Source organism: Gadus morhua, chromosome 9 (genome assembly GCF_902167405.1).
Source record: "Gadus morhua chromosome 9, gadMor3.0, whole genome shotgun sequence".
Lineage (NCBI taxonomy): Eukaryota > Metazoa > Chordata > Actinopteri > Gadiformes > Gadidae > Gadus > Gadus morhua.
Genome location: NC_044056.1, coordinates 1,849,216 through 1,876,979, shown reverse-complemented (window position 1 = coordinate 1,876,979; position 27,764 = coordinate 1,849,216). Strand labels below are relative to the sequence as shown.

Genomic DNA, 27,764 nt, shown 5'->3' with positions numbered 1-27,764 from the left:
TGGTTGTCTCTCGCGGCCTCTAGGGGAGCTTCAGAGGAAGATCGGGCTGAAGGTATTGGAGATGGGCGGGAACGCCGTGGTGGGCTACCTGCAGTGTTTCGACCTGGAGGGCGAGTCAGGCATTGTGGTCCGGGCCATCGGTACAGCCTGCACGCTGGACAAACTCAGCGCCGGGGCCAATGCCAACGCATACACGCACCCCAACACCGCCCCGGCCTCCAACGCCTGCAACTCCCCGTCCAAGGACAGCAAGGAGTGAGTAGTGTGTGTGTGTGTGTGTGTGTGTGTGTGTGTGTGTGTGTGTGTGTGTGTGTGTGTGTGTGTGTGTGTGTGTGTGTGTGTGTGTGTGTGTGTGTGTGTGTGTGTGTGTGTGTGTGTGTGTGTGTGAGACATGCTTTGATCACCACTGTACATCATATCCTCAGACGCATATAGCCAATCCTAAGCCTCGCTTGTTGTCTGCATTCCAAATGCTTTTGCATGGAACTCCACGCATCTGCTGCATGTGACTGTGCTCTGTACGGTACCGAGTCTGGGACCTTATTCAGCCCGGGCGGGGAGATGTGGTCCAACGTTGACCAGACAACCAAATGACTCCAGCGAACGCATCCAAGACTCTTTCAAGCATTCTGTCACCGAGAGGAGTGTGCCGTGCAAACACGCATGCATCCCACATGCTAATGCCATGTCCGCCTGTTAATTCACCAATGCATCCGAAATGCGTGCGCCTAAGACATATGTCTGGTACGACAGTGGTTGAATATGTTAGCATAGCTTGTAGGCTGGCTGCCGACAGTATACCTCATCCAAAAGCCCGTCTTCCTCCATGCATTAGGTGGGTTGATGCTCTGTCCTGGTCAGCGAAGTGAATCATTGCATTTGGTTGCTCGGTCGCAGTCATTCCTCTCAGGGTGCATTTGTAGAATATACAAAAGTAAACCTTTGACCAAGATGCCAGGTTTCAAAAAGGGACTCTTGATTGGTCACCATTTTACATGCTTTCTCTTGGTGTGGCTCTTATTCAAAACTTGCACTCAATACTAGCCACTAGAGATGTGCAAAATATCATATTTTTCATGGTTGAATAATATTGATTGATTATTATGAGCTAATAATCAATTATTCGGGTCTGTCAACACAGTCAGGAAGGAGCTTTGAGGCGGCATTGCCTTACCTAACCTTACCTGCTTCATATTTTGAGTGGCTGAAGCTGCTTATAATAGTATATTGTGGTTGCAACATTGTCCATGTTAGCAAGGTTGACAAGATTGTAGGTTCGTTGAATATCCTCTCGGAGCAAATATCGATCTTCCTCTTCCGACTCCTTTGCTCAGTTACTTTCCTTTCTTCTCCCTCCAGCTTGGGTATTGTAGTTTTGCCAGACTATATATTTCCTCATATTTTAGCGCTACACAAACAAGAACTAGAATCACATTGTTTTAAACTACCGGTATTGAACAAAGCACAAAGACCGCAAATGTACCGTGACTAAATATTTTCAAAACAGACTTTTAAGCAATAATTTGGGTCTTTCCTTATAGGATTCCGTGCTTTAGGCTTGAATATTTATTTTAGGCTTTGGATGTTTAATATGATTAGAAGAATTATTCTTCTATGAACATAGTTACAGCTGTTAAGTTCAGCCTAGTAGACCGACTGTTTGCTTTGATCATCAATACCGACCTGTCTTTGGGACAGGCTTCTATCATTTAGAAACCGTGAATGGATAGCATAGACTACTACTGTATGTTAAAATGTTGGAATATGAACAAATAATTGATTATTCTCAACCACCCTAATAGGCCCTTTGATCAAATGTGTATTTCATTCTTAGTTCCGGTAATAAAGGTTGCAAGATAAAGGGATGCAATATCCACTGCATGTGTGCCTGACAACTGCTTTTTTTGTCCGCATTGAGCTCGAGTGAATTCCTGTAAAACAGGTTAACTAACTTGACTCTTTTTTTTCAACAATATGATGCACCGTAGAAAGAAAGTACAGTAAGAGATTTTTCTCCTGGCTGTTTTCTTTTTTTTTTTCTCTTTGTATTTGTTGCAATGTTGTGCTCTGTATCTGCCTGTCTGTCTCTCTCTATCCCCCCCCCTCTCTCTCTCTCTATCTGCCTGTCTGTCTCTCTCTATGTCTCTCTGTCTCTGTCTCTCTGTCTCTCTGTCTCTCTCTCTCTGTCTCTCTGTCTCTCTGTCTCTCTGTCTCTCTGTCTCTCTCTCTCTGTCTCTCTGTCTCTCTGTCTCTCTGTCTCTCTGTCTCTCTCTCTCTGTCTCTCTCTCTCTATGTCTCACTGTCTCTCTGTCTCTCTGTCTCTGTCTCTCTGTCTCTCTTCCTCTACTGCTCTGCGTGTTCCTCTTGCTCCTCCCTCTTCCTTCCTGTGCACTGATTGGTCCAGGTCCCCCCTGGCCCATGGATGTCGCTCCACCCACAACAGTCCAGTGCACTCAACCTGCAGCGCCCAGAGGCTGTCCCAGAACTTCTCTGTCTCTGTCCCCACCCTCATCTTCGCTGGTATGCACTGGCAGCCAGGGACCCTTGTGGACTAGGCGGGTGGTGTGGTGGGGGGGGGGGGGGGGGGCGGTTGTAGGATGTACGACGCAGCGTAGAAGAAGGGTTACACCATTTGATGGTCATGACCTTAAAGAAGGCTGGTCTTCAGTACAGGGCCCAATCGCCGTTGACTCTTGATCACAACCCTCTGCTTGGCTCTCGGGCCTCCGGTCGTCTTCCTCCACTGAAGTCCCTGGAAGCCTCCAAAGCCCTCATACCCATACCGGGCCAGCTGCCCTGAACTCTTGTGTGGACTGGAACCGGCCCATGTGGCAGTCTGGACATCCAGTGGTCCATAGTGCTGTGCAGTGTGAGGGCCTCGGGCAGGAATGAGGGCCCCTGAGATGTGGTTTGAGGGCCAGGGATGGTGCCTGATACCTCCAGGTGCAATAGGCTCTGACACTGCCCTCCCCCCCCCCCCCCCCCCTCCTCCTCCTCTAAGGTGTTGTCTTCTGTGTTCTCCCGTGTTGCTCCCGTGTTTTTGGTTTGGTGTGGATGAGTTTGTTTTTTTTTGGTTGTTGTTGTTGTTGTTGTTGTTGTTGTTGTTTTTTTTACCATTTAACTTGCTTTTAATTTGCTTGCTTTTGTGTTTGACCATCCAGCCATCAGTAGCACCTCAAACACCTGAACAGTGAACCCAAAAGAAAACATCCTCCACACATGACTGTACCCCCCCCCCCCCTCCCCCCCCTCCCCCCACGGACACACACACACAAGGCTCACACAAGCACTGAAGGGGGTGCTGACGGCCGTGTGTGTGTACATGTGTGTGTGTGTGTGTGTGTGTGTGGTGTTCTCCCGGCAGGCCTGTGTTCAGTGAGGACCCGCCCACGGCCCTCGGCCCCCTGACTCCCCTTCGAGTGCTCCCCTCCTCCTCTCCTCCCCCCTTCTCCTCCTCCAAGCCCTGCAGTCGGCAGTCCTCCTCATCTGACACTGACCTCAGTCTGACGCCCAAGATGGGTAAGACCCCCCCCCCACCCCCACCCCCTCCACCTGCCCTACACCACCCGACCCCCCCGGCCCCACCTTGGTGCTACCCTCCGGTTGTGGTTTCTATGATTTCTGTATGTACCATTATTTGTTCTGTGGTTTTTTTATGTTGCCTTTCTGTATGCGTGTCTCTTAAGTTCCAGTTGTAGTTGTGTGGAGCTGTATCCCCCCCCCCCCCCTCATTCTCCATGGGCTGGTGTGCCTCAGACTAAACTAGTGTAACCGTATACATATATGGATGTCCTTGTGCAGAGACGAGTTGTCTCAATGGGGCCGATATACTGCCAACAAAGCAGAACAAGGTGTGTGTGTGTGTGTGTGTGTGTGTGTGTGTGTGTGTGTGTGTGTGTGTGTGTGTGTGTGTGTGTGTGTGTGTGTGTGTGTGTGTGTGTGTGTGTGTGTGTGTGTGTGTGTGTGTGTGTGTGTGTGTGTCCAACTGGCTGAGGACCCTTCTTCGTTGGTAGTATATGGCCTACATTGTGTCGGGCAAAGAGTCACAGGTCTCAAAGTCCATCTTCCATTCTGAAAGAGGCCCCTATGAGATGGCTTAGCCTTATTGGTTCATCTCAGGCTTGAGGTGCCTCAAAGTGAGTCACTCGGCCCAAAGGTGAGCTCTTATCAAACCTCGCCTCCAACAAGGAGGAATTCCAAGTCTTTGACCCACACACGCATCAAAAAGCCCTGTACAGCTCTGGTATGTTGACCGCTCACCAGGAGGGACGAGCCTAGCAGTCCGAATCCCCCCCCGCCCCTGATGCCACCCTTTGTGACCCTCTAGCTACCCTTTCTCCTCTCTGGTGCTCTCTTAGGCATCTCCCCTTCTCCTGTTTCACCCTGCTTTCTTTCGTTTGTCCCCATCTGTTCTCTCCATCTAGTGCAACACTTCCTCAATAGATAAGTATTTCCCGTACTCCACTTTAGGGACAATTGTCCCTGAGCCCGGAAGGTCTTGGCTGGGTATGCATGGCGTTTGTTTCCAAGCGATCACAATGCCAGCCGATTGCAAGAATAGGCTCTTCCTGCTCGGGTAGAAGGTGTTGAGCAGCAATCTGAGCTTGGTCCATTGCATTGGTTTACAGCCCATGACATGCCACCAGGTGTGAGTGTGATTAGCCGTTACAAGCTGAAAATCTTCGCCTTATGACATCACAAGTGGGCGTGTCCATCTAGATGTGTGACGGATAGTTGAGCAACGTTTTGCTACGATCCACTGGGTAGGCCGGTAGACTGATCTATCCAGCACACATCTAGGTAGACACGCCCACTTGTGATGTCATAGGGGGCAGATTTAAAAAATGGCTTGTAAGGTTTATCAACCTCACAGCTGGTGGCATGCCATAGGACCTTTAAGTTGAAACATGCATACTCTCTGAGCTCTCTTTCTTTCTTTCTGTCTCTCTGTCTCTCTGTCTCTCTGTCTCTCTGTCTCTCTGTCTCTCTGTCTCTGTCTCTGTCTCTGTCTTTCTTAGAGGTTAGGTCTTGCCATCATCCATTGTATTCCTCATCATTTCTTTTTCTCATTCTTATCTGTTGCTGTTTCCCCCCCTCCTTCCTCCTTGCTGTGTCTTTGTGTTCCTGTGGCGTCCCTCTCGTCGTCTGTCCTCCCCGCCGTCTGTTTCTGCTGGACAGAGAAGCCCCAGCCAATGAGACGCAGGCCTGGGATCTTCCTGTGTCCCAGCTCCCCGGCCCTCTCAACAGACTCCCTGCCCCTCCCTGGCCCTCGGCCAATGGGCTGCAGGCATGCCTCAGCCCCCAGAGTCGACACCCCGCCCCCTCACTGTGCCCTCCAATCAGACTCCTCCCCTCTGAGGAAGAGCGTGTCCTTCAGTGAAGGCCTGCTGCCGGCAGCAGCCTCTGGTATAGTAGGACTGCTGTCCACCCAAACCCCCTCAATGAGCCCCCCCCCCCCCCAGCCACGGACTGTCCTCTCCCCCAGACCACCGGCTCCACCTAGGAGACCCCATGAAAGCATGTGGTGTGATGGATTCGTCAGTCATGCGAGTCTTTAAGTCATTACGTTCAGGTCTGAACAGGAGTGGCGTTATTGTGACGTAGAGGGAGCAGGGATCCCAGCGCACCTCGAGGTGTAAACGTAGGATCAGTGCCAAAGTGTTTCCAACAGAATCGTGTTACATCGACGGACTAAGTCCCGGTCGGTTCAGGTGCTGTTAAATAAGTCGACTTTCAGGTCGTAGCTGCCAACCGGTCCTGTGATTACACCTCCCTGTCTGAGCTACAGCTCACTGAAGGCATGTGACGGCTGGTGTTTATGAAGGAAGCAGGATGTTGACTACACTGTGCATGACTGGTTAAGGCCCAATCCCATTTCTACCCCTTACCCCTTCCCCTTACCCCTCCCCCTTGTTTTGAAGGGGTAAGGGGAAGGGGGAAGGGGTAAGGGGAAGGGGTAAGGGGAAGGCGTAAGGGGTAGAAATGGGATTGGGCCTTAGGCCCAATCCCATTTGTACCCCTTACCCCTTCCCCTTACCCCTTCAAAACAAGGGGGAGGGGTAAGGGGTATAAATGGGATGGGGCCTAAGACTGCCTATCTTGTCCTGTGTGAGTGTGAGTGACAGGGGGGGCGGGACTCTGTTCTCTACCAGGTATGGGCAGCGGCGGCAGCGTGGGCAAGGAGGCGGGACCTCTGAAGATGCTCCTGAGACAGCAGACACAGACCGCCCTGGAGCAGAGGGTACACACACACACACACACACGGACACACACGGACACACACACACACACACACACACACACACACACACACACACACACACACACACACACACATTATTCTACTTTGATCTGTGGATATATGTTTGCCCCAATACTTTTGGTTTCTATTGAGGATTTGTCTCGATCAATCAAAGAAAAACAACAGAATAAGTTGTATCATGACATTGATAACATCTCTACATTGATATTGACCAGCTCTAGCTAACGCTGAACCCCTACACACACACACTCTGTCAGCCAGGCTGGCTCAGTGCTCCTCACTGCGACCACTGGCTGTTGTACGTGAGCTGTGCAGTCACAGCGTTGTCGCCAGGGAGAATAACAGCCCCCCCCCCCCCTCTCTCTGTCCCCCCCCCTGACCACCCCTGCTTCTCAGGCCGCCTCCTCCTCTGCTTTATTGTTAAACGCCCGGGTATGTTCCTTCAAATACTCAACGCACACACACTGTCGCCCCGCTGTGTGCCTCACCTTACCCCATCTGCCCCCCTCTCCACCGCCTTAACAGCCCGTTGCCACGGGACGCCCTCCCCTCCACCTAACTGAGTCATCTCCCCACCCCCTCCTCCACCTCTCCCTCTATGTGGATCTGAGAGAGCAGGATGGGCTGGAGCCACCCGGCGTGCCGTACCGGGTCTCTCAGTGCCCAGCTCGCCCTCCCCAGATCCACAGAGCTCGGTCAGGGCATGGCTGAGAGGCTGGGAGATGGTGTCCCCTTCAGCGTGGGACGGAGGCCTTTGTGTGTTTCTGTTTTCTTTCTTCTTTCGTTTTGCCCTCCTCTGTTAAAGGCTACAAGGCTGACTTTATTTTATGCTGCCATTGCTAACGAGGTGCCGGAATCCACAAGGGGAAACATCGAAAGAGACAATGCTTTTCTCCAGCTCGCAGGCATTCGGTCCGTGTACCGACTTGAAGACGAGCGTGCCGGGAGAGTTGGCAGGGAAAAGCATTGTGGCTTCTGGTAGCTTGTGATTTATTACGAGAACTATAGAATCACGTCAGCCTTCTCCTTTAAATCTCCTGCGATTTGGTCGCCTGTGCGGAACCAATGAAAGAGGAGCTGCTACCCACCAACCACTAAGGAAGAAGGAGACCGGGCAGGTCCTCCTTCTATCTGGTCACAGCAGGTCATTCCTTCCATACTCTTGCATGACAGAACATGAAGTCCCAATAGCTCTGCATTGTACACTGCCGTGTACCGAAGCATTAATCTGCTGCCTGGAAGCAGATTAGGTGTTGGCGGGTTGGAGGGCTTCCAGGATTGCATGGATCTTATCTTGCCGTTCACACACAGTAAGATGGCTCAACAGACAGACGGACACAGACAGACGGCATGACGTGCACATCCCCATTTGTTTGCAGCAGGACTTGTTTACTGCCCCGTCACATGGTACACTGAACCTAAAGTAGGGCATTCATTTAGATGGGAAAGGATTGGATCTGATGGGCAGTATGGCTACACAGCCCTGAGAATCCTCCTCCATTGTAATCCAGTCCTTTCAGATCTAGGGACAATGCTGTCCAGTCCTTTGTGATGACTCTGTTCCATCGGACCACAGGTCTGATGGAACAGAGTGGAGGTAGGGCCTTCGGACTGCATGGGGGTCACACCCAACCTTTTGATGCATGACGGTTCTTTCCTAAATATGTGGCCAAGGGCATTCTGGGTTCTGGGCCAGTTGTGGTTTATGTAGCACAGGAATACCATTTTTGAGTCATTTTTCAAGTAGAATCAGAGTTCTATTTGACCGTAATGTTTCACTTTGTAGTCATTAGAAATGCGGGTGAGCTCCAGGGCCCTGCCCACCAGGCTGCTGCTGCCGCTGTGGTAGTGGCCCCTTGTGAGCCTGTCCTGATTGTGGCTGCCTTGCCTTCGCAGGAGTTCCCCTTCTTCACCCTGACCTGCTTTCCACCTGGCTTCCTGGTGCACGTTGGGGGAGTGGTCAGTGCGCGCTCGGTCAAACTCCTGGACCGCATTCACAACCCTGGTAGGTCTTACCCATACATCCCGCGTGTCTGTGTGTGTGTGTGGAACGTGTATTAAGGCGCTAGTATCTTCATAATCTCTTTTTAAAGGATTATGTAGATGCTACATAATATAACTTGTGTGGTGAAGTGAATCGCTGACCAGCCAGGTAAAAGCTCTACCTAGTGAATAATTAACCTCTCATTTTGCTGGACAATGGAAATATAACCTACAATCTGTAATAAAACAACCCCCTGGTGAAACAACAACAACATAAGCTCTGAAATTACTACAATGCACATCAAGCCAGCCATTCTTGGTTTTTACCATACTTTTACAATAATTTTGCCGTTTTCACTTACCATCCAGAAGACAAAGTAAGGTTCAAAAATACTTTTCTACAAACTTCTGACCAAATGTACTTTTAACTATGACCGCCATAAGTATCTTTTGTAGTTATTTTCAGCATACTTAATTGTCTGTAGGACACACCAATAGAAGCAGATCAGCACTGTCAAGAGTATTATAGATCAGACTTCTTACTTCGATTTTTTTTGTTTCTGTGTGTGCCATCAACAAGTATTTTGCAATCAAGTCAACTTTGATTTTGATTCACGTGACTAAGTCCCAGACCTGGGATTGTATGTTTATTTAAATCCTCTTCTTTCCAAATGGGGGGGGAGCTTTCACTTCAAGATTGACTTGACAAACGTGTGTGTGTGTGTGTGTGTGTGTGTGTGTGTGTGTGTGTGTGTGTGTGTGTGTGTGTGTGTGTGTGTGTGTGTGTGTGTGTGTGTGTGTGTGTGTGTGTGTGTGTGTGTGTGTGTGTGTGTGTGTTGAGGTGTTTTGCTGATGCATGACCCTGGGTTCGGCTGCTGCTTGTGCTGCCTGGTTCTATGTGGCTTCAAGCACTGTGGGCCGGCCTAACGTCTGTCAAGGTGTGGCCGTGTTTGCTCGAGTCACATGTCTCCTGATCTCTGAATGGTGTCCTATTATTCACATTTTGTGTGCCTTTTATTTTTTTATACACTTGTTCCATTGTACTTGCTGTTTAAAACTAGACATGTTAAAATACTGTCCTATTGCTTAATTAGACAGTAGGTTTTAGAGTTAATATGTTACATTTTTGTTAATGGAATATGGTAGACCCCTTTTCTTTCTGAATGCTGTTGCTTGATTTAAGTTTTCGAATCACCGAGGATTTAATCACACACTTCCTCAAAAAAGACTAATCAAGCTTTGTATTCGAAAACACAATGAGTTCTGCAACTCTTTGATATTTCTTTCCCCACACACATCATATGTCAGGTCACCAGCTTCTTCCATTGTTTGTAACCTAAGATGCATGCATGTGGCTGCATTGTCGGAACACAAAGATCCGTACATGTGAATGAGGCCATGAGGCCGGAGCCTGGTTTCTGTTGCAGGGATATCGGTTGGAATTGATTTGCGGGCATTTCGATACGGGCTCCATTCACACATGACCCTGGTGCCGTTAAACCACTCAATGTGCTGCTGTGTACGGATGCTAAGCTGTGAATGTCCTGCTGCTGCTGCATGCAACCTCTTCCCTCTACTTCTAGAAACTACTTATTCTTCCGTGTTTTGGTATTTTCCACATCTTTACTTCCTTTCCTGCACCAACCCCTTGTTAGTTTTTTCAAGTGTGTGTGTGTGTGTGTGTGTGTGTGTGTGTGTGTGTGTGTGTGTGTGTGTGTGTGTGTGTGTGTGTGTGTGTGTGTGTGTGTGTGTGTGTGTGTGTGTGTGTGTGCGTGTGTTGCTGTCGTCTTGCTGTGTTGAGCTTGTTTGTTTTCTTCTTCTTCTTTTGCTCTCTGTCCCGTGTACTAATGGTGTGTTCGGGCCCAGCTTTGGGTAACCCGCGCCCTTACAAACTGCTAGACTGGAATAGTGTCACTGCAGGTACTCCTACCCCCCCCCCCGTCCGTCCGTCCGTCTACTGCTTCCCTCCATCACAGCAATGGCAGCTCAGTGAAGCAGAGGGGTGCAGTGCACTTGAGAGTAGAACTAAAATACATGGGAAGTGCTCCCATTCCTAACGTGGACACACACAGCGTCCTATCTCACACTTTGTTATGGCAGATGGCAACAAAATATATATCCTACTTTGATATGAGTGGGGGTAGTTTGAGAGGTTGGCTGTTCAGTTTGAGACTAATATGATTCAGTGAGCTGCCACTCTCCCTGGTGTGTGTGTGTGTGTGTGTGTGTGTGTGTGTGTGTGTGTGTGTGTGTGTGTGTGTGTGTGTGTGTGTGTGTGTGTGTGTGTGTGTGTGTGCTGGGCCGAGTTGAGCATGCACTACGTTGCACCCCCCCCCCCCCCCCCTCAGTACCACAGTACCACCACCCCTTCCCCAGCTATATGATAATGCTTTCCTGGGTCAGCGAGGGGGTCCAACCTGCCTAGACCAGAGCCAGTCTGGTCCAGCGGAGGTTTGACCCCCCCCACCAGAGAGTGCATCACTGGCTCCAGGGCCGTATTCATGCTGAGATGGAGCACAGCATTGATGGTGGTGGTGAACGGATGGACGGATGGTGGATGAATGATGGAGGGAATGGACTAGTTGAGGGTAATGAGACAATGAAATGCAGCCCTTAAAGAAAAGAAAAGAAAAGGGCATCGTAGCTCCACCACGATGCTAACTCTGAAACTACTAAACCAAGCTCCCTGGACTCTTTCAATGAATATGGCCCTAATCTTTCCGTGAGAGTGCACGTGACCAAGAGTGTGCACGTGTGCCGGTGTGATTTGCTGTATCTGTTTTTTGTTTTTTGTAAACACCCCCCCCCCCCCCCCCCCCCCCCCCCCGTCCGTGTGTTCTTAAAGCTTGGCCATCCTCCATCGTCACACCATCTCTCCTCCCGCTGATCTCTTTCCTCTCGTTCCCCCCGTGGTTCCCTCCCTGGGGGTCTTTGGGGGGGCTGCTCCGTCAGCATGTGGCCTTCCCAGGTGGTCATGGGGTGTAGGTCAATACTCTGAATGCAGCTCACGCCCCGGTCTTCTCCTCCTTACTCCCACCCAGGGGGAGTTCAGCCCAGACCCTGGAGTTAAAATAACTACAAACCCATTCAGTGCTTGGAGCCAAAGCATCCTGCGACTATTGATACACACCCATGTCCTGCAGCCTCCCTTTATTGTTCATAAATATGATGAAGATTCCATGTAAAAGGGCGTCTTCATATACGATTTTAGATGTACGACTTTGAACTTAAGACTGCTAAAGGTGCTGTAGGTAAGATTTAAGACCGAGTGTCGTTAAATATCTGCAGTGGTTGACAATTGAGACAATTACGGTTTTAGACTGACCAACCTCTTCTCTGATTGGTCTTCCTGTGTGTCTCTCTCTCTCTCTCCGGAGTTATCACAGCTCCCCTACAGGGGCAGGATGGCAACACTTCTCAATAATGGAGAAATGTAGGGGTGGAGAGGGGGCTTTTATGGGGTTGCTTTTTTCGCTTATTTTTTATCTTAAACCGAGTCTCGCTATCTTCTTCCCCTTTCTACCTCATGACTACTCTCAAATCTTACTTGCAGCCCGTATAACTGAATTCCAAGACAAATCCTGGAGGTACTGTCGATGTTGTTTCACCTATCCAAGTGGTAGAGTAGTATAGATAAAAAGACCATCTGACCTTATAAAAGTGTAGGCGTTTTACATGGCCAACCAGACTGCAGCCCAAGCCAAGATACAGCGTTGAAAAGAGACTATTGAATTTGGGTTTAGTATAATGTACATTCAAGGTGTCAGGGCTAACACTGACCAAAAAACGAACCCAACCCTTGCCTTCTTCATCATCCTCGTCATCACTATCCTCACTGTCGTCTTTAATCATGTTTTACATCACGTTATTTGACTAATAGTATGTTAAGTCGTTTTCGGCTTGCTCTGATGTGATTCATCAGCAAACCTCAACGTTTATTTTATCTCCTGGTGGGTGAAGGCAGCCTGATGAAGTATGAAATTCCCTCTTTTTTATGCCAACTGATTGCAAAACTTTTATTTTAGTATAGTAACCGAATCAGACTCGACTATGCTTCGATCATGGCTGCTATCACTGCTTTGGGTCTGGAGTTGCGTGTGTTTAGGTTGGCTCAATGAGCCAGCGGTTGTGACGCGATGGACCCGGCTGTGATGTGGTGTGTGTGTGTGTGACGGGCTCCCACGTGTGTTGCAGATGAACCGGAGACCCGGGACGCCTGGTGGGAAGAGATTCGCCAGGAGATCAAGTCCCACGCCAAGGCACTGGGCTGTCACGCTGTGGTGGGCTATAGCGAGAGCACCAGCATCTGGTGGGCACTCGCACACCCACGCACAACCACGCACACAGACACACACCCACGCACACCCACGCACACCCACGCACAGAGACACACACCCACGCAGACACACCAACACACCAACACACCCACGCAGACACACACCCACGCAGACACACACCCACGCAGACACACACCCACGCAGACACACACCAACACACCCACGCAGACACACACCCACGCAGACACACACCAACACACCCACGCAGACACACACCCACGCAGACACACACCAACACACCAACACACCCACGCAGACACACACCAACACACCAACACACCCACGCAGACACACACCAACACACCAACACACCAACACACCCACGCAGACGCACACCGACACACCAACACACCCACGCAGACACACACCAACACACCAACACAACAACACACCCACGCAGACACACACCAACACACCCACGCAGACACACACCAACACACCAACACATGAACACATGAACAGCAATCCTTCAGGATCTAGCAGCGTCCTTGTTTGGACTTGAGACGGGCAATACTGCACATTCCCGGGCCGTAGTATGATGGCCTACTTGACGCATAATGTATATGAAACTGCTTATAACGGATTTGATCAATGTTTGGTTGATTCTCTCTCTCCGTGTCGTCACTTTGCTCTCCCAGCGAGGAGGTGTGCATCCTCTCCGCGGCAGGGACGGCCGCCATATTGAACCCTCGCTACATGCGCGAGGGATGTCTGGACATCGGCAGCGGTGACCACAGGTGGAAATGACTTGAATGCTTCATTTTATTAAAAAAACATACCTATGATATTCCCATCTTTTAGAGATGGGGTTCAGGAGCAGGGCTAACGCTACGGCTGTTGCTTTTGTCTCCGGGTGCACCAGGTTTGACGAGCCGTCGCCCCCTAGCTGTGGCTTCTGCCACATCCCCTACGACGAGCTCAATATGCCCTTCCCAGCCCAGCTGACCTACTGCTACCAGTGCAGACGACAGAAGGTCTGGATCGCATATTACCGTATTCACCCAAATATAAGATGAGGTTTTTGTTCTAAAAATACTTCTGAAAAATCTGGGCTCGTCTTATTTCTGCGTTATAGAGAATAACAGGGAAAGCAGTGGGGAACACTAGAGGGCGCCAAAACGATAGTTTGTGACAGTGTTTTGTAAATACTGTCCGCAGCCCCTCACAACAGTGACACTGTTAAACTTATCATTCATTCATTGATTCAATTCTGAAGTCATTCATTGACACATTGCACTTCATTGATTACATTTTGTGACAAATTAATCCAAATATTTAATCAATGGTGTTGAGGAATCAATGAATTATCACTAGAATTTTTAAATACAATTATTTTCTGTAGTAAACAAGATTATGTCCACAAAAAGCTTATTTTTTTATCAAAAATAAGTCTGGAAAAGTTGTTTTTATATTCGGGTGAACACGGTAGATCAGCCTTGTACACGTGCCCGCCGCGTTGTCACCTAACCCTACAGTCGGCTGGTTCCACATGTTTGAACTCCAGCCTTTCTGTTCCAGGTTCCTGATGTTCTATTCACCACCATCGACCTGCCAACAGAAGCTGCCGTGTCCGGCAAAGGCTGCCTCATACAAGCTAGGTGAGCTTCCCAGCAGTAAAATGTTCCATTAGTCAGTAGGTAGGTAGAACCGTGCATCAGCTGAGTTATTGTCAACCCATTCCAAGGTGACAAATCCACCTTCTTACTACAAGAATGTTCTGACAATAACTGCATGAACGATTCGATATCTTTTTTTATATTTGGATGCCAACAAAATGTTCGGATCTAACAGAAAAAAATAAAGAAGATAATAAAGATTAGTATATATTTCACGTGAACCTCCTAAGATAGCGCAATTTGATTGGTTTGCTATCACGGGATATGGGGCTTTATCCCATGACTGAGATCTCAAACTCGGGATATTGTTTTGGCCCTCGTGACGTTCGTCTTGTCAAGCTAATAAAAAAAATATATATATATATATATCCCGACAAAGTGTTATCCTGTTTACTTTTGGCTATTCCCCACCATTCATTAATTGTTAAATATCTTCCCCCGTGGCCCAGATTGTGTCGTCTGAAGAAGAAAGCGCAGGGGGAGGTGAACGCCACGTCCATCTCCAACCTGCTGCCCTTCATGGAGTACGAGCTCCACACTCAGCTCATGAACAAGCTGAAGCTGCGCAGCATGAACGCCCTCTTCGGCCTCCGGATACAGATCAGCATCGGGGAGAACATGCTGCTGGGATTAGCCGTGAGTCGTGGTTCTGGTCCGTCTCGGATCCGGTGTGACTCGTATCTGGTGTGACTCTGGTCTGGTGTGACTCGTATCTGGTGTGACTCTGGTCTGGTGTGACTCGTATCTGGTGTGACTCTGGTCTGGTGTGACTCTGGTCTGGTGTGACTCTGGTCTGGTGTGACTTGTATCTGGTGTGACTCTGGTCTGGTGTGACTCTGGTCTGGTGTGACTCTGGTCTGGTGTGACTTGTATCTGGTGTGACTCTGGTCTGGTGTGACTCTGGTCTGGTGTGACTCGTATCTGGTGTGACTCTGGTCTGGTGTGACTGGTCTGGTGTGACTCTGGTCTGGTGTGACTCTGGTCTGGTGTGACTCGTATCTGGTGTGACTCTGGTCTGGTGTGACTCGTATCTGGTCTGTCCCCGATGTGGTGTGACTCTGGTCTGGTGTGACTCGTATCTGGTGTGACTCTGGTCTGGTGTGACTCTGGTCTGGTGTGACTCTGGTGTGGTGTGACTCTGGTCTGGTGTGACTTGTATCTGGTGTGACTCTGGTCTGGTGTGACTTGTATCATGTGTGACTCTGGTCTGGTGTGACTCTGGTCTGGTGTGACTCGTATCTGGTGTGACTCTGGTCTGGTGTGACTCTGGTCTGGTGTGACTTGTATCTGGTGTGACTTGTATCTGGTGTGACTCTGGTCTGGTGTGACTCTGGTCTGGTGTGACTCTGGTCTGGTGTGACTCTGGTCTGGTGTGACTGGTCTGGTGTGACTCTGGTCTGGTGTGACTGGTCTGGTGTGACTCGTATCTGGTGTGACTCTGGTCTGGTGTGTCTCTGGTGTGACTCTGGTCTGGTGTGACTCGTATCTGGTGTGACTCTGGTGTAACTCTGGTCTGGTGTGTCTCTTGTGGGTCTTCAGTCTGCCCCCTGTTTGGAGGATTCAACCCTTGATCGATTCTAATCTGGTTTAGGGCTGCGAGATTATGGAAAAAATAGTCATCACGATTATTTTGGTCAATATTGAAATCACGATTATTCAAACGATTATCTTTGAGTTTAAAAACATGATGTATTTATTCAGCATGTCTCTCCTATACTTTGTAACTGAGAACTTGGAAATGTCGCCTTAAAGAAATACACAAAATGGTCAAATAAATGTTCAAATCCAAAGAAATGCACAGATATGTATCCAGCTTTTCAACAATTTCTATAAAACATTGAATGAAAAAATAATAATATCGATTATATTAGTTTTGTGAATATTAGCTGAATGGACCAGCCCCAACCTGGTGCTAGTAGGTGTGTACAGTGTTGTTGACTCATGTGTTGTGCGGTTGCTCTTGTGTCTCTGTGGGTCTCAGTCGGCCACAGGGGTGTACCTCAGCGCTCTGCCCACGCCGGGGGGGATCCAGATCGCGGGGAAGGCCTCGGGGGACCTGAGTAACGAGCAGCACGTCCTGAGCATTCAGAAGCGGATCAACGACGCCATGGCCAAGAACAAAGAGATGTACCACATCAACCCTCCGGTGAGACCAACAGGCAGGCCGGGACACTGGCTGCACCAGACACTGCGTTCAAGCCTCCCATCATTCTTCTGTGTTTATTGACCTGCAGGTCTATGAAGATATCTGACAGTTTTGCACTATACCCATAAGTCTTTGTTTAACTTAGAGCCCATTGACATATCTGGTCTGGCATGCAGAAGGGGTCTGACCTGTTTTCTGTATGTTGGCAAATAAGTGCCGCAAATGTTCTCATCTGACCATAGCTGCTTTGGCTGCTGAGCGAACAATCCCAAATTGGCCGTGTGCATGTTGATAAGGAAAACCATGCCAAGAGCCTTTTGTATCTAAAACGGTTGAATGATAAGCCAACAACGGGGTCACCCACAGTTTGCTGGGGTACAAAGTCCTTTGGCAGTTAATGCAGCAGATTAATTTTTTATTAAGGTACATGCCTGTATTATTGTGTAGAACGTCTTCCTGCTCTAAATAGGTGTCTTATTAGGTTATTATCAGCTCAGGTGTTGAACGTGTACATGTTTTTTTGACTCTGCAACATGGTGAAAACCTATCCTTCTTGTCTCTCCCTGATCATTAAAGAAATTATTTGCCTTGGACCCAGAGGTGTTCCACGGCATAAACATGGTATTGAGCATGCCCAGTTTCAGCTGTGAGACGCATCTACGCATGGCCAATACTTCGCCTCTTTTAACCCCAGTTTTCACCACTTACACTTTCTTTTTATTTTTTATAACCACTGTGGAGCAAGGAGTGCACCCCCTGCCCCAGAACCATCTCTTTAAGAGCAGCCATCCTGGATGGAACTGAACTAGCTGGGGCTCACTCATGAACTTGACCAAACTTCTCCCGCTTCACACTATCCCCATATGTGTCTTTGTGGTGTGTCTTTGGTTCCACCCCTTACCCTTCCAGATCCATACACACAACGTTAACAGTTGCTGGTTTGTGGCTGACGATGTGGTTGATTGTGTTGTTGACTGTGAGTGGTGAAATATTAACATATCCATCTTGCTACTTTTCAGTCTCAACAAAGGTGTGATGCACATGTTGGTGTTTTATTGGTTTTGGTTTTTGAAGGGTGTAGTTTCAGTAATGTCCAACTCTGCTCGGCCTGGGCTCCTCTTCTTGACCCGTCCCAGGAGCTGAGCGAGGAGGCAGCGGGCTCGCCCATCCCGGAACCCAAGCAGCGCTCCCGGCTCTTCCGCTCTCAATCGGAGAGCTCGGACGAACTCTCTGAACTGGACCTCTCCCACGGCAAGAAGGACGCCTTTGTCCTGGAGGTGTGTGCTACTGCTGGGGGTGGGGGTGGTGGTGTTGGTGGGGGTTGTGATGGGGGTTGGCTTCGCTCCAATAGTCCTTCTCTAGCGTTTCGACTCCACATCGAAATCAACATAATGTTTTCCTTGACCACTGTCCTTCCCGCTTTTCCTGTTGTTGTCTGCGTTCAGCTGCAACCGCCTAATCGTCTTGGGGGCTAAAGTGTTTTAGCCATTATTCGACTACGTCAGTAGACGTACCATACAGCCTGAACTCTTTTCAGGACAAGCCCTCGTGTGACTATATTACTGCTGATCACACCACCATATTGTCACGGATAACGATCGTGATCGGCTCAGCCGTCCCAATTCAACATTGCTCCGATCCTTTGGGAAAGGAGAGTGGAACGGAGCCATGTGCATTGATTAGCTAGACCGGCGTCCTAAAAGCACAGCTGACACACAAATCAACAACACAACAGCACAACAGCGCGTGTTGAACAGTGACTTTGTGTTCCTGCAGATCGACGACACCGACGCAGTGGAGGACATCCACTCCCTCCTGACTGATGCCCCTCCCCCAGCCGGTATGTAGCACTGCCTTCTGGGTAATGTTCCCCTCCGTAACAGCCCCTCCCCCAGCCGGTATGTAGCACTGCCTTCTGGGTAATGTTACCCTCCGTAGCAGCCCCTCCCCCAGCCGGTATGTAGCACTGCATTCTGGGTAATGTTCCCCTCCGTAGCAGCCCCTCCCCCAGCCGGTATGTAGCACTGCCTTCTGGGTAATATTCCCCTCCGTAGCAGCGTGTCATTCCTCGCCGCTTTCGATCGGGACCCGAAGTCAAAGTCAAGTCAAAGTTTTTATTGGTCACGTTTGTAAAAAAACTAAAACATTTTACATACAGTGAAATTAAAAAGGGGTAGTCACTTTTTTGTCATTTGTGCAAATTACTTAAACCTGAATAAATAATCAATAATAGTAATTAAAAACAGTCATCCCTTAATGAGGTGTTGCTATAAAAACGGTCATAAAAAAAAAAGGTACATAATATATAAAATGTAATCTAAAAGTGCATTGAAAATCGTGCAAGAGTGCAACCCTGCCCTCACTCTCTGTTGTTCTGTTGGCTGCAGGCTTCTACAGCTGTAACACGGAGGTGATGCCGGGGGTTTACAACTGGACCTCTGGACTACAGGTTCTGCCCCTACACCCACCCAGTGGTTCCTCCTACTACCCCGACCTCTTCTGCAGCCTTGCTGATGTCCGTCCCTTCCAATGTGCTTGTTTCCCCTCCAGATGTTTACGTCAGTGAGGGTCTTACGGTTGAGTAACGCCAATCTCACCAACCAAAGCCTCAACAAGATCTTCACTGACATGTGTGAGAATCTGCTGAAGGTAACTCGTCTCCCCGGGGAACAGTAAACTAAACAACCCCCTTTTCATGGGGGTCAGTTGTAATGTCATTTTGTCTAGTTATATAGAACTATAAACTATATTCCTATATTTCTACTTGAGTTTATCTTGATCAAGTATTCCAAGCGATTTCCCTTTGGGATCCACGGGAATGGACCAACAAGCCTCTGATGTACCCCGGGCCGTCTCTCCTTGTGGTGGGACACTGGCCCGATGTCATGGCTTTGTGGTCGCTTCTGTAGTATAAAATCTAGTGCTGTCAAGCGACTAAAATATATAATCGTGATTAATCGCATTAATGTCATAGTTAACTCGAGGCAAAAAAAAATCTATGCTAAATATCCCTTGATTTCTTTGTCCCATTAATTGTTCTCATTTTAATGCTCTTATCAACATGGAGAAGTGCATCGGCCTGCCTTGTGCAAATGATTTTTTATTGATAACAACATTGGCATATACTGATCAAAACAGGACGATACAAAAAAAAAGCCTATAGTGCAATTAAACAATGAACATACAAACATACTGCCTTGAACATAGCAGTCAGGCTACTGCTTCTTTGTTTTGAGCCAAAGAAAAAGGAAAAGATTGCGTTAATTTAACGGCGTTAAAAAATTAACGCCGTTAAAATTGGTTTGCGTCAACGCCGTTAATAACGCGTTTAACTGACAGCACTAATAAAAACTAAATGTAGCAAGTCTTAGTATAAATACGTTAATCCATTATGCATCATTATATGCTTATTATCATTATATTATAAATTTTTAATTTGCTTATTTGGAGCAGTCTTATTATATCTTGTCTTACCACAAAGAGCCTTCTGGTGCCCGTGGAGTTGTGCTTGATGTTAATATACATCGTTCCTAACATGATGAACGTAGCGGCGTCCCTGCCTGCTGTTACTAACCAGGAGTGTGTGTGTGTGTCGTCGTTGGGTTTCAGAGTCTGTACTTCAAGCTGCGCTCCATGATCCCGTGCTGTCTGTGTCACGTCAACTTCACGGTCGCCGTGCCGGAGGACGAACTCATTCAGGTAGGACGTCTTCCTCGTGGTGTTGGACCTCATCGATGTCCTGGATTCATTTGATCGTTCATCACTGAGTGTGACGTGGTCTGCCTGCCTGTCCCAACCTCCCCACCAGGTGGCGGTAACAGCGGTAGCCATGAGTTTCGATAAGGAACCGATCCTGGAGAAGCTCGGCGACAGGGCCGTTTTCAAAGGTCTGTATCCAATGCCACCGTGCCTCAAACAGAGAGACCGTGTTCCAAATGGACCGTATAGGACGTGACCGGGGGATGTGTGTGTGTCTCCTACATCTCATTCTGTTGACAGTCTGGTCTTCTTTCTGCTAAAGCAATGATAAACGCTGTATGAATGAAGTATCTGATACCAGAGAGACTGTTGTTCTGATACCAGAGATATTATCTGATCTTAAATACATTGCACTTTTTAAAATGCTTTTTTAAACTTTATTTTCTATCTATTTTATTCATTTTGTAACTTTGCATATGCTTTATTTGACTTATCTTCTTTTATTTTATGACTGATTCTCTGTGAAGCACTCTGAGTCTGCCTCGTGTACGAAAAGAGCTTTATGAATAAAGTGGCGTCTCTCTCTCCCTCTCCCCCTCCCCCTCCCCCTCCCTCCCTCCCTCCCTCCCTCCAGGAGCGGGCGAGAACGAGGACCAGCTGCAGTTCCCCATGGAGCTCTGCGCCGAGTCTGCCTCCGTCGCCATCAGCAACCTGACAGCCAAATTCACAGGTACCCCTCCCTCAGCGCTCGGAGGCCCGCCCCCTCGCTCCACGCCCGGGGTCAGCGGCCTCCCGGGTTTCACTAACTGCCCCCCCCCCCTGTCCCCCCTCACTGACGCCCCAGGTACGAGCTCTTTACTCACACCGGCCGCAACGCTCCACAAAAACCACCTGTTGATGGTGTCCTCTCCAGGTAACGCCCTGCGCTAGTGGCCGTACCCCCCCCCCTAGTGCCCGTAGAGCTCTGCGCGGCGGGGCTTAGCTCCCTCGAGTCCCTCGTCCCCGGTGTAGGATGGCGTAGGACCTCTTGTATCTGTCCCTGATCCCTGGTGTCTCTGCTTCCTAATCCAGAGGGAAGGGTTTGTGTTTGAATGGGGCGCAGCCACCGGGCCAACCCACGTCTTTAGCGATAAAGAGACAAACTCCAAATCTGTCTCGCGCTCAAATTCTGATCCAAAATGTCAGAACTTGAGGGAGACGCACGTAGAGAGACAGACAGACGGACGGAGAGGGAGACAGACGGAGAGAGCCAGAAGGACTGACACCGACGGATAGAGAGACAGGAGGAGCGAGAGACAGACGGAGAGAGATACAGGGAGGGAAGGAGAGAGCGGGAGACAGATGGACATGGAGAGACAGACAGGAAGAGAGAGACAGATTAACATAGAGAGACAGACAGGAAGAGAGAGACCGACGGGCAGAGAGACAGATTAACATGGAGAGACAGACAGGAAGAGAGAGACAGATTAACATGGAGAGACAGACAGGAAGAGAGAGACAGATTAACATAGAGAGACAGACAGGAAGAGAGAGACCGACGGGCAGAGAGACAGATTAACATAGAGAGACAGACAGGAAGAGAGAGACCGACGGGCAGAGAGACAGATTAACATAGAGAGACAGACAGGAAGAGAGAGACCGACGGGCAGAGAGACAGATTAACATAGAGAGACAGACGGAGAGAGAGAGACCGACCGGCAGAGAGACCGATGGACATGGAGAGACAGACGGAGAGAGAGAGACCGACGGGCAGAGAGACCGACGGGGAGCGAGGGAGTGCAGTGAGACAGGGCAGCCTCCACGGTGTGCAGCTATAACGTACCCCCTGGTGTGTGTCTTCAGGTGTCCCAGAGTACGCCGGCGGTCCGTCCAGAGGTAAGCCGTTTGTCCCCCCCCCCCCCCCCCCCCCTCTGACACACCTCTCCTCCTGCTCCCATGACAACGACACTGCTCTGTTTTGATTTCATCCTCTGGTCTGTGGGACAGGTTACCTGCTGTGCCCAAGCCCATCATCCTCTTATATTGTTTTTCTTTTGTTTTTGTTGTCGGTGTGTGTGTGTGTGTGTGTGTGTGTGTTGTTGTTGTTTTCTGTTTGTTGTTTTTTGGGTGGGACATGTGAATGCCTGTGGTGTTCTGTGTGTGTGTGTGCGTGTTCTGTGTGTGTGTGTGTGTGTTCTGTGTGTGTGTGTGTGTGCGTGTTCTGTGTGTGTGTGTGTGTGTGTGTGTGTGTGTGTGTGTGTGCGTGTGTGTGTGTGTGTTCTCTCCAGCTACCTCGGTTGATTACGGTTCCTTTGCAGACAGATGCAGCACCTGGCTAGAGCTGATTAGGCTGAAAGCTCACACCATAAGACGAGGATCAGTTAAGACAAGTAGGAGGACTCAGTCGCTAGCCCGCTCCGGTGATCATCCTTATACCGACGCAGTACATCGTACCTCTCACACGCACTCTGCGCACTCACACATATGATACACACACACACACACACACACACACATAGGTACAGGCGCACACACGCACACATGCAAGTTCTCACACAGCCCTCCCCGCATGCCTCTGGGGGGCGGAGCTTTAAATCAAGCGCCAGCTTATTATTGGCTAGAGTGTGAAAGCCCCGCCCCTCAGGGGGACTCCTATTGGCTAGTGCAGAGTGTGCGATGTGACCTCACCAGGTATAAGTGCATTCACTCTGTAATTAATTTGAAAATAATCCCCTGTAGGGAACCTGGCTTCTCTCCCTTTACACTCCTCCATTTGGGACTCAAACCACAGACGCTCTCTGAAGTGGGCCCCGGTCTAGTGTAGATATTAGTGGTCAACGATGAATGACTAAGCGGTCACTCAGTCTTAGTACCGACACAAGCCGCCCTCACCTCCTCTGTGCAGTAGAAGAAGAATCACAGCAGTAGAAGGCATCTTTCACACTCTCGCTCTGATTCATGTGCTCAGACCACAGCTGTCCCCTTCCCCAATTCCATCTCCCCGGCCTCCCCCCCCTCCCCCCCTCCCCCCCCTCCCCCCCCCCCCCCCCCTCTCCTCTCCAGCTCTCTGTAACCATCCAGCCATGCACATCACTGCAGATAGGCCCCACACACATGTAAACACACCGCGCAGCTGTGCCCAGGTCTGTCTGTCTGTCTGCAGACTGTGTGACTGTCTGTCCGTCCTCCTCCTGCCGCTCTGAATGCATGGCACTTTGGGCTGTTTATGTGTGTGTGCGTGTTGCTACCACACCGCTACCACTCTGTCGCCCGCTGTTGTTTTCAAGACGAGACTCGTGCACATTGTTGTTGTTGTTTACATGCACGTGGTTGTGGTCTACGTGGTCACATGCACACGCTCAGCGGACCCCTGCAAAGAACTAGTACACAATGTTTACGTCAACTATACGACAATATCCATTCTACATGTTTCATACTCCACCTGGCTTTACCCTCTTGCAAACTTTCCTTCTGTCCCTTTGCCGTTTTTTTATTTTAATTTTTTTTTCTTCCATTTCTCACTCCCTTTCTCCCCCCCCCCCCTCTCTCCCTCTCACTCCCTCTCTCCCCCCTGCCTCTCTCTCTCCCCCCTGCCTTTCTCCCTCTCTCTCTCCCCCCCTGCCTCTCTCTCTCCCCCCTGCCTCTCTCTCTCCCCCTTGCCTCTCTCTCTCCCCCCTGCCTCTCTCTCTCCCCCCTGCCTCTCTCTCCCCCCTGCCTCTCTCTCTCTCCCCCTGCCTCTCCCTCTCTCCCCCCTGCCTCTCTCTCTCCCCCCTACCTCTCTCCCCCCCCCCCTGCCTCTCTCCCCCCCTGCCTCTCTCTCTCCCCCCTACCTCTCTCTCTCCCCCCCTGCTTCTCACTCCCTATCTCTCTCCCCACCTCCCTCTCTCTCCCCCCCTGCCTCTCCCCTCTCTGCCGGTGTCTCTCGCCCCTCCCCCTCTCCCGGCTCTCCCGGTGCAGTCTCGTCCTCGGAGCGCTGCAGCCCCCTCCCGGAGGGGCGGTCCCGCTCGCTGCGCTCCACGCGCTCTTCGGGCGGCGGGGGGGGGGGCACGGCGGTCACCGTGGTGAAGATGACGCCCCTGTCCTTCCTGCCCGGCACGCGGCTCATCAAGTACCTGGGCATCATCAACATGTTCTTCATCCGCGAGACCACCTCGCTGCGGGAGGTACGGGGGGGGGGTCATTAGAAAGAAAGAACAATAAGAAAGAGAAGTAAGTTAGGCCTAAAAAAAAATAATTGTTGGTTCCGGTTTCTACACACCGACACTGTCAATTTATGTGTGACCCAAATTATCTTTTGAGCTTTAAAAAAAAAAAAACTTTTTTTTTTTTGATGCAAACTATAATTACGTTTTGGTACAGCACCTCTTCATTCTGTGCAAGGATGAGCGAATTTTCTTGTTCTTAAATGAAAAAAACCTAACTATCATTCGCTGCCGCTGGAAAAAATAAAATAAAATAAATAGGCCTTATAATAACAGACATGGTGATTGGCATCAGGTTAGGCACATCGGTTTTGAACCGATGTGTTTTGAGTCGGGGTTTGAATCGGGGGAATGAATCAGTGTTTCTGAGTTGGGGTGGTACTGAATTCAAGAGACGGGGAGCCGAGCGGCGGAAGGCTGTGCGCCCCCTGGTGGTGAGACAGGCAGAGGGGACAGACGGGTGTAGGGAGGAAGAGGATCTGAGGGAGTGGGTACATCGACGATCTGATCATGATGTTATTGTATTCCCAAGCATGTACTTAAGAGTGTGTGTGTGTGTGTGTGTGTGTGTGTGTGTGTGTGTGTGTTTGTTCTGCAGGAGGGCGGTGTGAGTGGCTTTCTCCACACGTTCATAGCGGAGGTGTTCGCGATGGTGCGTGCGCATGTGGCCGCCCTGGGGGGCAACGCCGTGGTCTCCTACAGCATGAAGGAGTGTGTGTTCATGGAGAACCCCAACAAGAACCAGGTACCCCAACAAGAACCTCACTCACTCACTCACTCACTCACTCACTTTCACTCCCTCACTTTCACTCACTCTCAGTCTCACTTTCTCTCACTCTCACTCACTTTCACTCACTTTCACTCTCACTCACTTTCACTCTCACTTTCACTCTCACTCTCACTCACCCACACACTCTCCTGACCGCTGAGATCAGTGAGGCTCATCTGGTGGTCCTCTACCGTGTCCTCGTCCCCCCAGGCTCAGTGTCTCATCAACGTGAGCGGCGACGCGGTCGTCTTCGTCCGTGACACGGACCAAGAGGCCACGCCCACTCTGATCCACACGTCCTGCGGCGGCACGGACGGGCCTACTTGAATCCCCCCAGAACCCCCCCCAACAGGGCAGGCAACCTTTCCCTCCGTCCAAACACAAGGGATTCGTCTCTCAAAGTCAACTTCCAAAGGCCAGGGCAACACTCTTTGTCTCTGCTTCTTTTCTTTACCTTTTTTTTTATCAAAACATTTGTATGTGCTCCTGAGGTGAACGTCCTGGACTTCAGTCGACAACGGGTAGTAAGAGATCTGGCCTACATCCATCCACACAGTTGAAAGCCTTTTGGTTTTGACGGCTTGTGTTTTTTGTGTCCTCCATTGGGAGCGGACACACGAAGCTTCCTTTGCTTGGGTTTCATCCCCAACGCAGGCCGCTGTCGCTCGCCCGACTATAAAGGGACTAGATGGGTCCGTCGTGGAGGATTCATTTCAGATTTTAACCTGCCTGCTCTGGTCAAGAGTATTAACACAAACTAGATCCCATTGCTAATGGAACTCTACTAACTTGTTCTAGAATATTGGTAACTCACAACTGTGTGACATTGAACTAAGACTGGTCTCCGAAGATGCTTGTTTACTTGGAGTACACTTGTAATAAACATCCAAACATGCCCCCTTGTGGGCAAAGCGTCGATCACATGACTGATTTGACATCATATGCCAGCCAATTTTACCAGCCAATCTACCATGTTGTGTTCTTTGTCAAATTGCTTTTACTTTGTGTGTGTTTGGTACAGCCTGCTTAAGTAGTATCACATAGATGCCTCCATTTGTTCAAGTCTGGGAGCCGTTTGAGTGGGTTCAAGTGACACAGGCTCATCCATATAATAAACTCAATGCCTTTAGATAATATTTCATAAACATAAATAATTCATTGTACAATAGATTCATTATGAGAATATACGTTTAGAGGATGCCGACCACTTGTTGATTTTAACTGTTTGACTTTTGTTGGACAACGTGGAGCAGTTTGTCGCAATGTTTAGCCACAAAACACTCAAACTGTTAGTGTACAAATTGGTCCAAAATCTCTTCTTTTTTTACTGAAAGACAACATCTCTATACTACTGAACTAGCCATTTGTTAATATCGTCTGATGCTGGAAAACATATATATATACGGTCAATAGCCTAATATAATCTAGTCTATGTGGCGCAATACATATTTTATTTGATTTAAAAAAAAAAAGTATAGTATTTTTGTAAGAAGAAATTACATTGGTAAACTGACTGCTAATTTTGCATGTGCAACTAGGTCCTGATATTTTGACTCATATTGTGTCGGGAATGCCGGTACACTTGATTGATGTTAAAGCAGTAAGAATTCAATTTGTGTTTGAAACTTGAATGTACATAGATTGCTTTGTGTTTAGCACCATGCAGAATCACTTCATCATGATTCAGCTTGGTTGCCTCTCAAGTCTTGCACAATAAACTCATTTGAATACCAGATTTCATCTTTCTTTGGTAGCCTACTGTTAAATCGTAGATGTTAACCAAAAGTACGACCAAATGTATTTATTTATTTAAAATACTTATATTTAAAATGCAATAATGGTGTATGCACAACAAGCTATATTGTATACCAATCAGAGAGTAATGGTGTGACATGAGGGTTTGATTCTGGTCTGACGTTATATTACAGCACTACAATAATGACGTTATAAAATGTGATATTAATCAAAATTATTGTATTCACATGACGCAGTGGATTGAGAAACTCAAGTGAAAAACTAAGGCATTTACTTTTTAAATTGGAGTATCACATGGATTTTGGTGAGCAATGGGATCTTTATTTTACTGTATGTCCAACACTTATTTGATTGAGCACTTACTTACTTAAGGATGAATTACAGCTTGTTTTGATCTCCAAACAGGGACATAGGATGAAGTTATACGAAGTTTGTAAAGTAAAGTAAAGAAAAACTCAATGATTTTGATACATGTAGGACTCAGTGGCGAAGCTAGACCTTTTTTGGGTGGGCTCAAGCCCACCCAAAACTTGCCTTAGCCCACCCTATCATTTCGTCCTCAAATCTTATATTCTACCTTTTTTTTTTACACAAGCAATGAGAGAATAGATGCTGTAATGAACAGGCACAAATGGGCTAGTGAAATCGGGCGCAACCGTCCTGCAGAAATCTCTAACCTCTGATTGGTGGGTGGGCGTCTCCTGTTTGACAAAACCAAAAAGGCAGCACGAGTACACTTAACATATAGTTTCTGCTGTTTTGTCTGTCAAAAAGGATTGCTAGTCTTTATCAGAAAATCCACGATTTCCAGCTGTTTTATAACATGACCAGCTAATAATAATAATAATCATTTTAAAACCTTGACATAATCTGTCAGATGACTATTAAATGACAGTTGACCACAAGGCGATTCTATCTATGCCTCTTCTTGAATTGCTCCATGTTTTAGTCGGCAGGGGCTTGTAATGCTGCGTAGCATGATAAGCACGATAAGGTGCAATGAGCAGAAGAAGTTG

General features: G+C 48.7%; 1 protein-coding gene across 17 annotated transcripts in view; it reads left to right on the top strand.

Annotated features, from left to right (window-relative positions):
- The window catches only part of c2cd5 (C2 calcium dependent domain containing 5), a 29,146-nt gene extending 2,420 nt beyond the window's left edge, over nt 1-26,726 (top strand). Inside the window, exons 7-29 of one of the 17 annotated variants that reach the window (XM_030367341.1) lie at nt 24-255; nt 2,405-2,520; nt 6,153-6,241; nt 8,159-8,267; nt 12,440-12,554; nt 13,221-13,319; nt 13,445-13,556; nt 14,101-14,180; nt 14,648-14,834; nt 16,180-16,344; nt 16,921-16,965; nt 17,481-17,621; nt 18,121-18,184; nt 18,732-18,793; nt 18,895-18,993; nt 19,954-20,043; nt 20,153-20,231; nt 20,678-20,773; nt 21,886-21,918; nt 22,311-22,442; nt 23,980-24,185; nt 24,823-24,969; nt 25,204-26,726. In XM_030367341.1, the coding sequence (XP_030223201.1) occupies nt 24-255; nt 2,405-2,520; nt 6,153-6,241; nt 8,159-8,267; nt 12,440-12,554; nt 13,221-13,319; nt 13,445-13,556; nt 14,101-14,180; nt 14,648-14,834; nt 16,180-16,344; nt 16,921-16,965; nt 17,481-17,621; nt 18,121-18,184; nt 18,732-18,793; nt 18,895-18,993; nt 19,954-20,043; nt 20,153-20,231; nt 20,678-20,773; nt 21,886-21,918; nt 22,311-22,442; nt 23,980-24,185; nt 24,823-24,969; nt 25,204-25,320 (2,615 nt within the window). In that variant the 3' untranslated portion in view covers nt 25,321-26,726. Of the gene's footprint in view, nt 1-23; nt 256-2,404; nt 2,521-3,364; nt 3,520-6,152; nt 6,242-8,158; nt 8,268-12,439; nt 12,555-13,220; nt 13,320-13,444; nt 13,557-14,100; nt 14,181-14,647; nt 14,835-16,179; nt 16,345-16,920; nt 16,966-17,480; nt 17,622-18,120; nt 18,185-18,731; nt 18,794-18,894; nt 18,994-19,953; nt 20,044-20,152; nt 20,232-20,677; nt 20,774-20,887; nt 21,380-21,885; nt 21,919-22,310; nt 22,443-23,979; nt 24,186-24,822; nt 24,970-25,203 lie in introns of those variants that run through there. The other 16 variants (XM_030367343.1, XM_030367339.1, XM_030367338.1 and 13 more) reach the window with 16 other exon arrangements.
- Nucleotides 26,727-27,764: the final 1,038 nt, after the last annotated feature.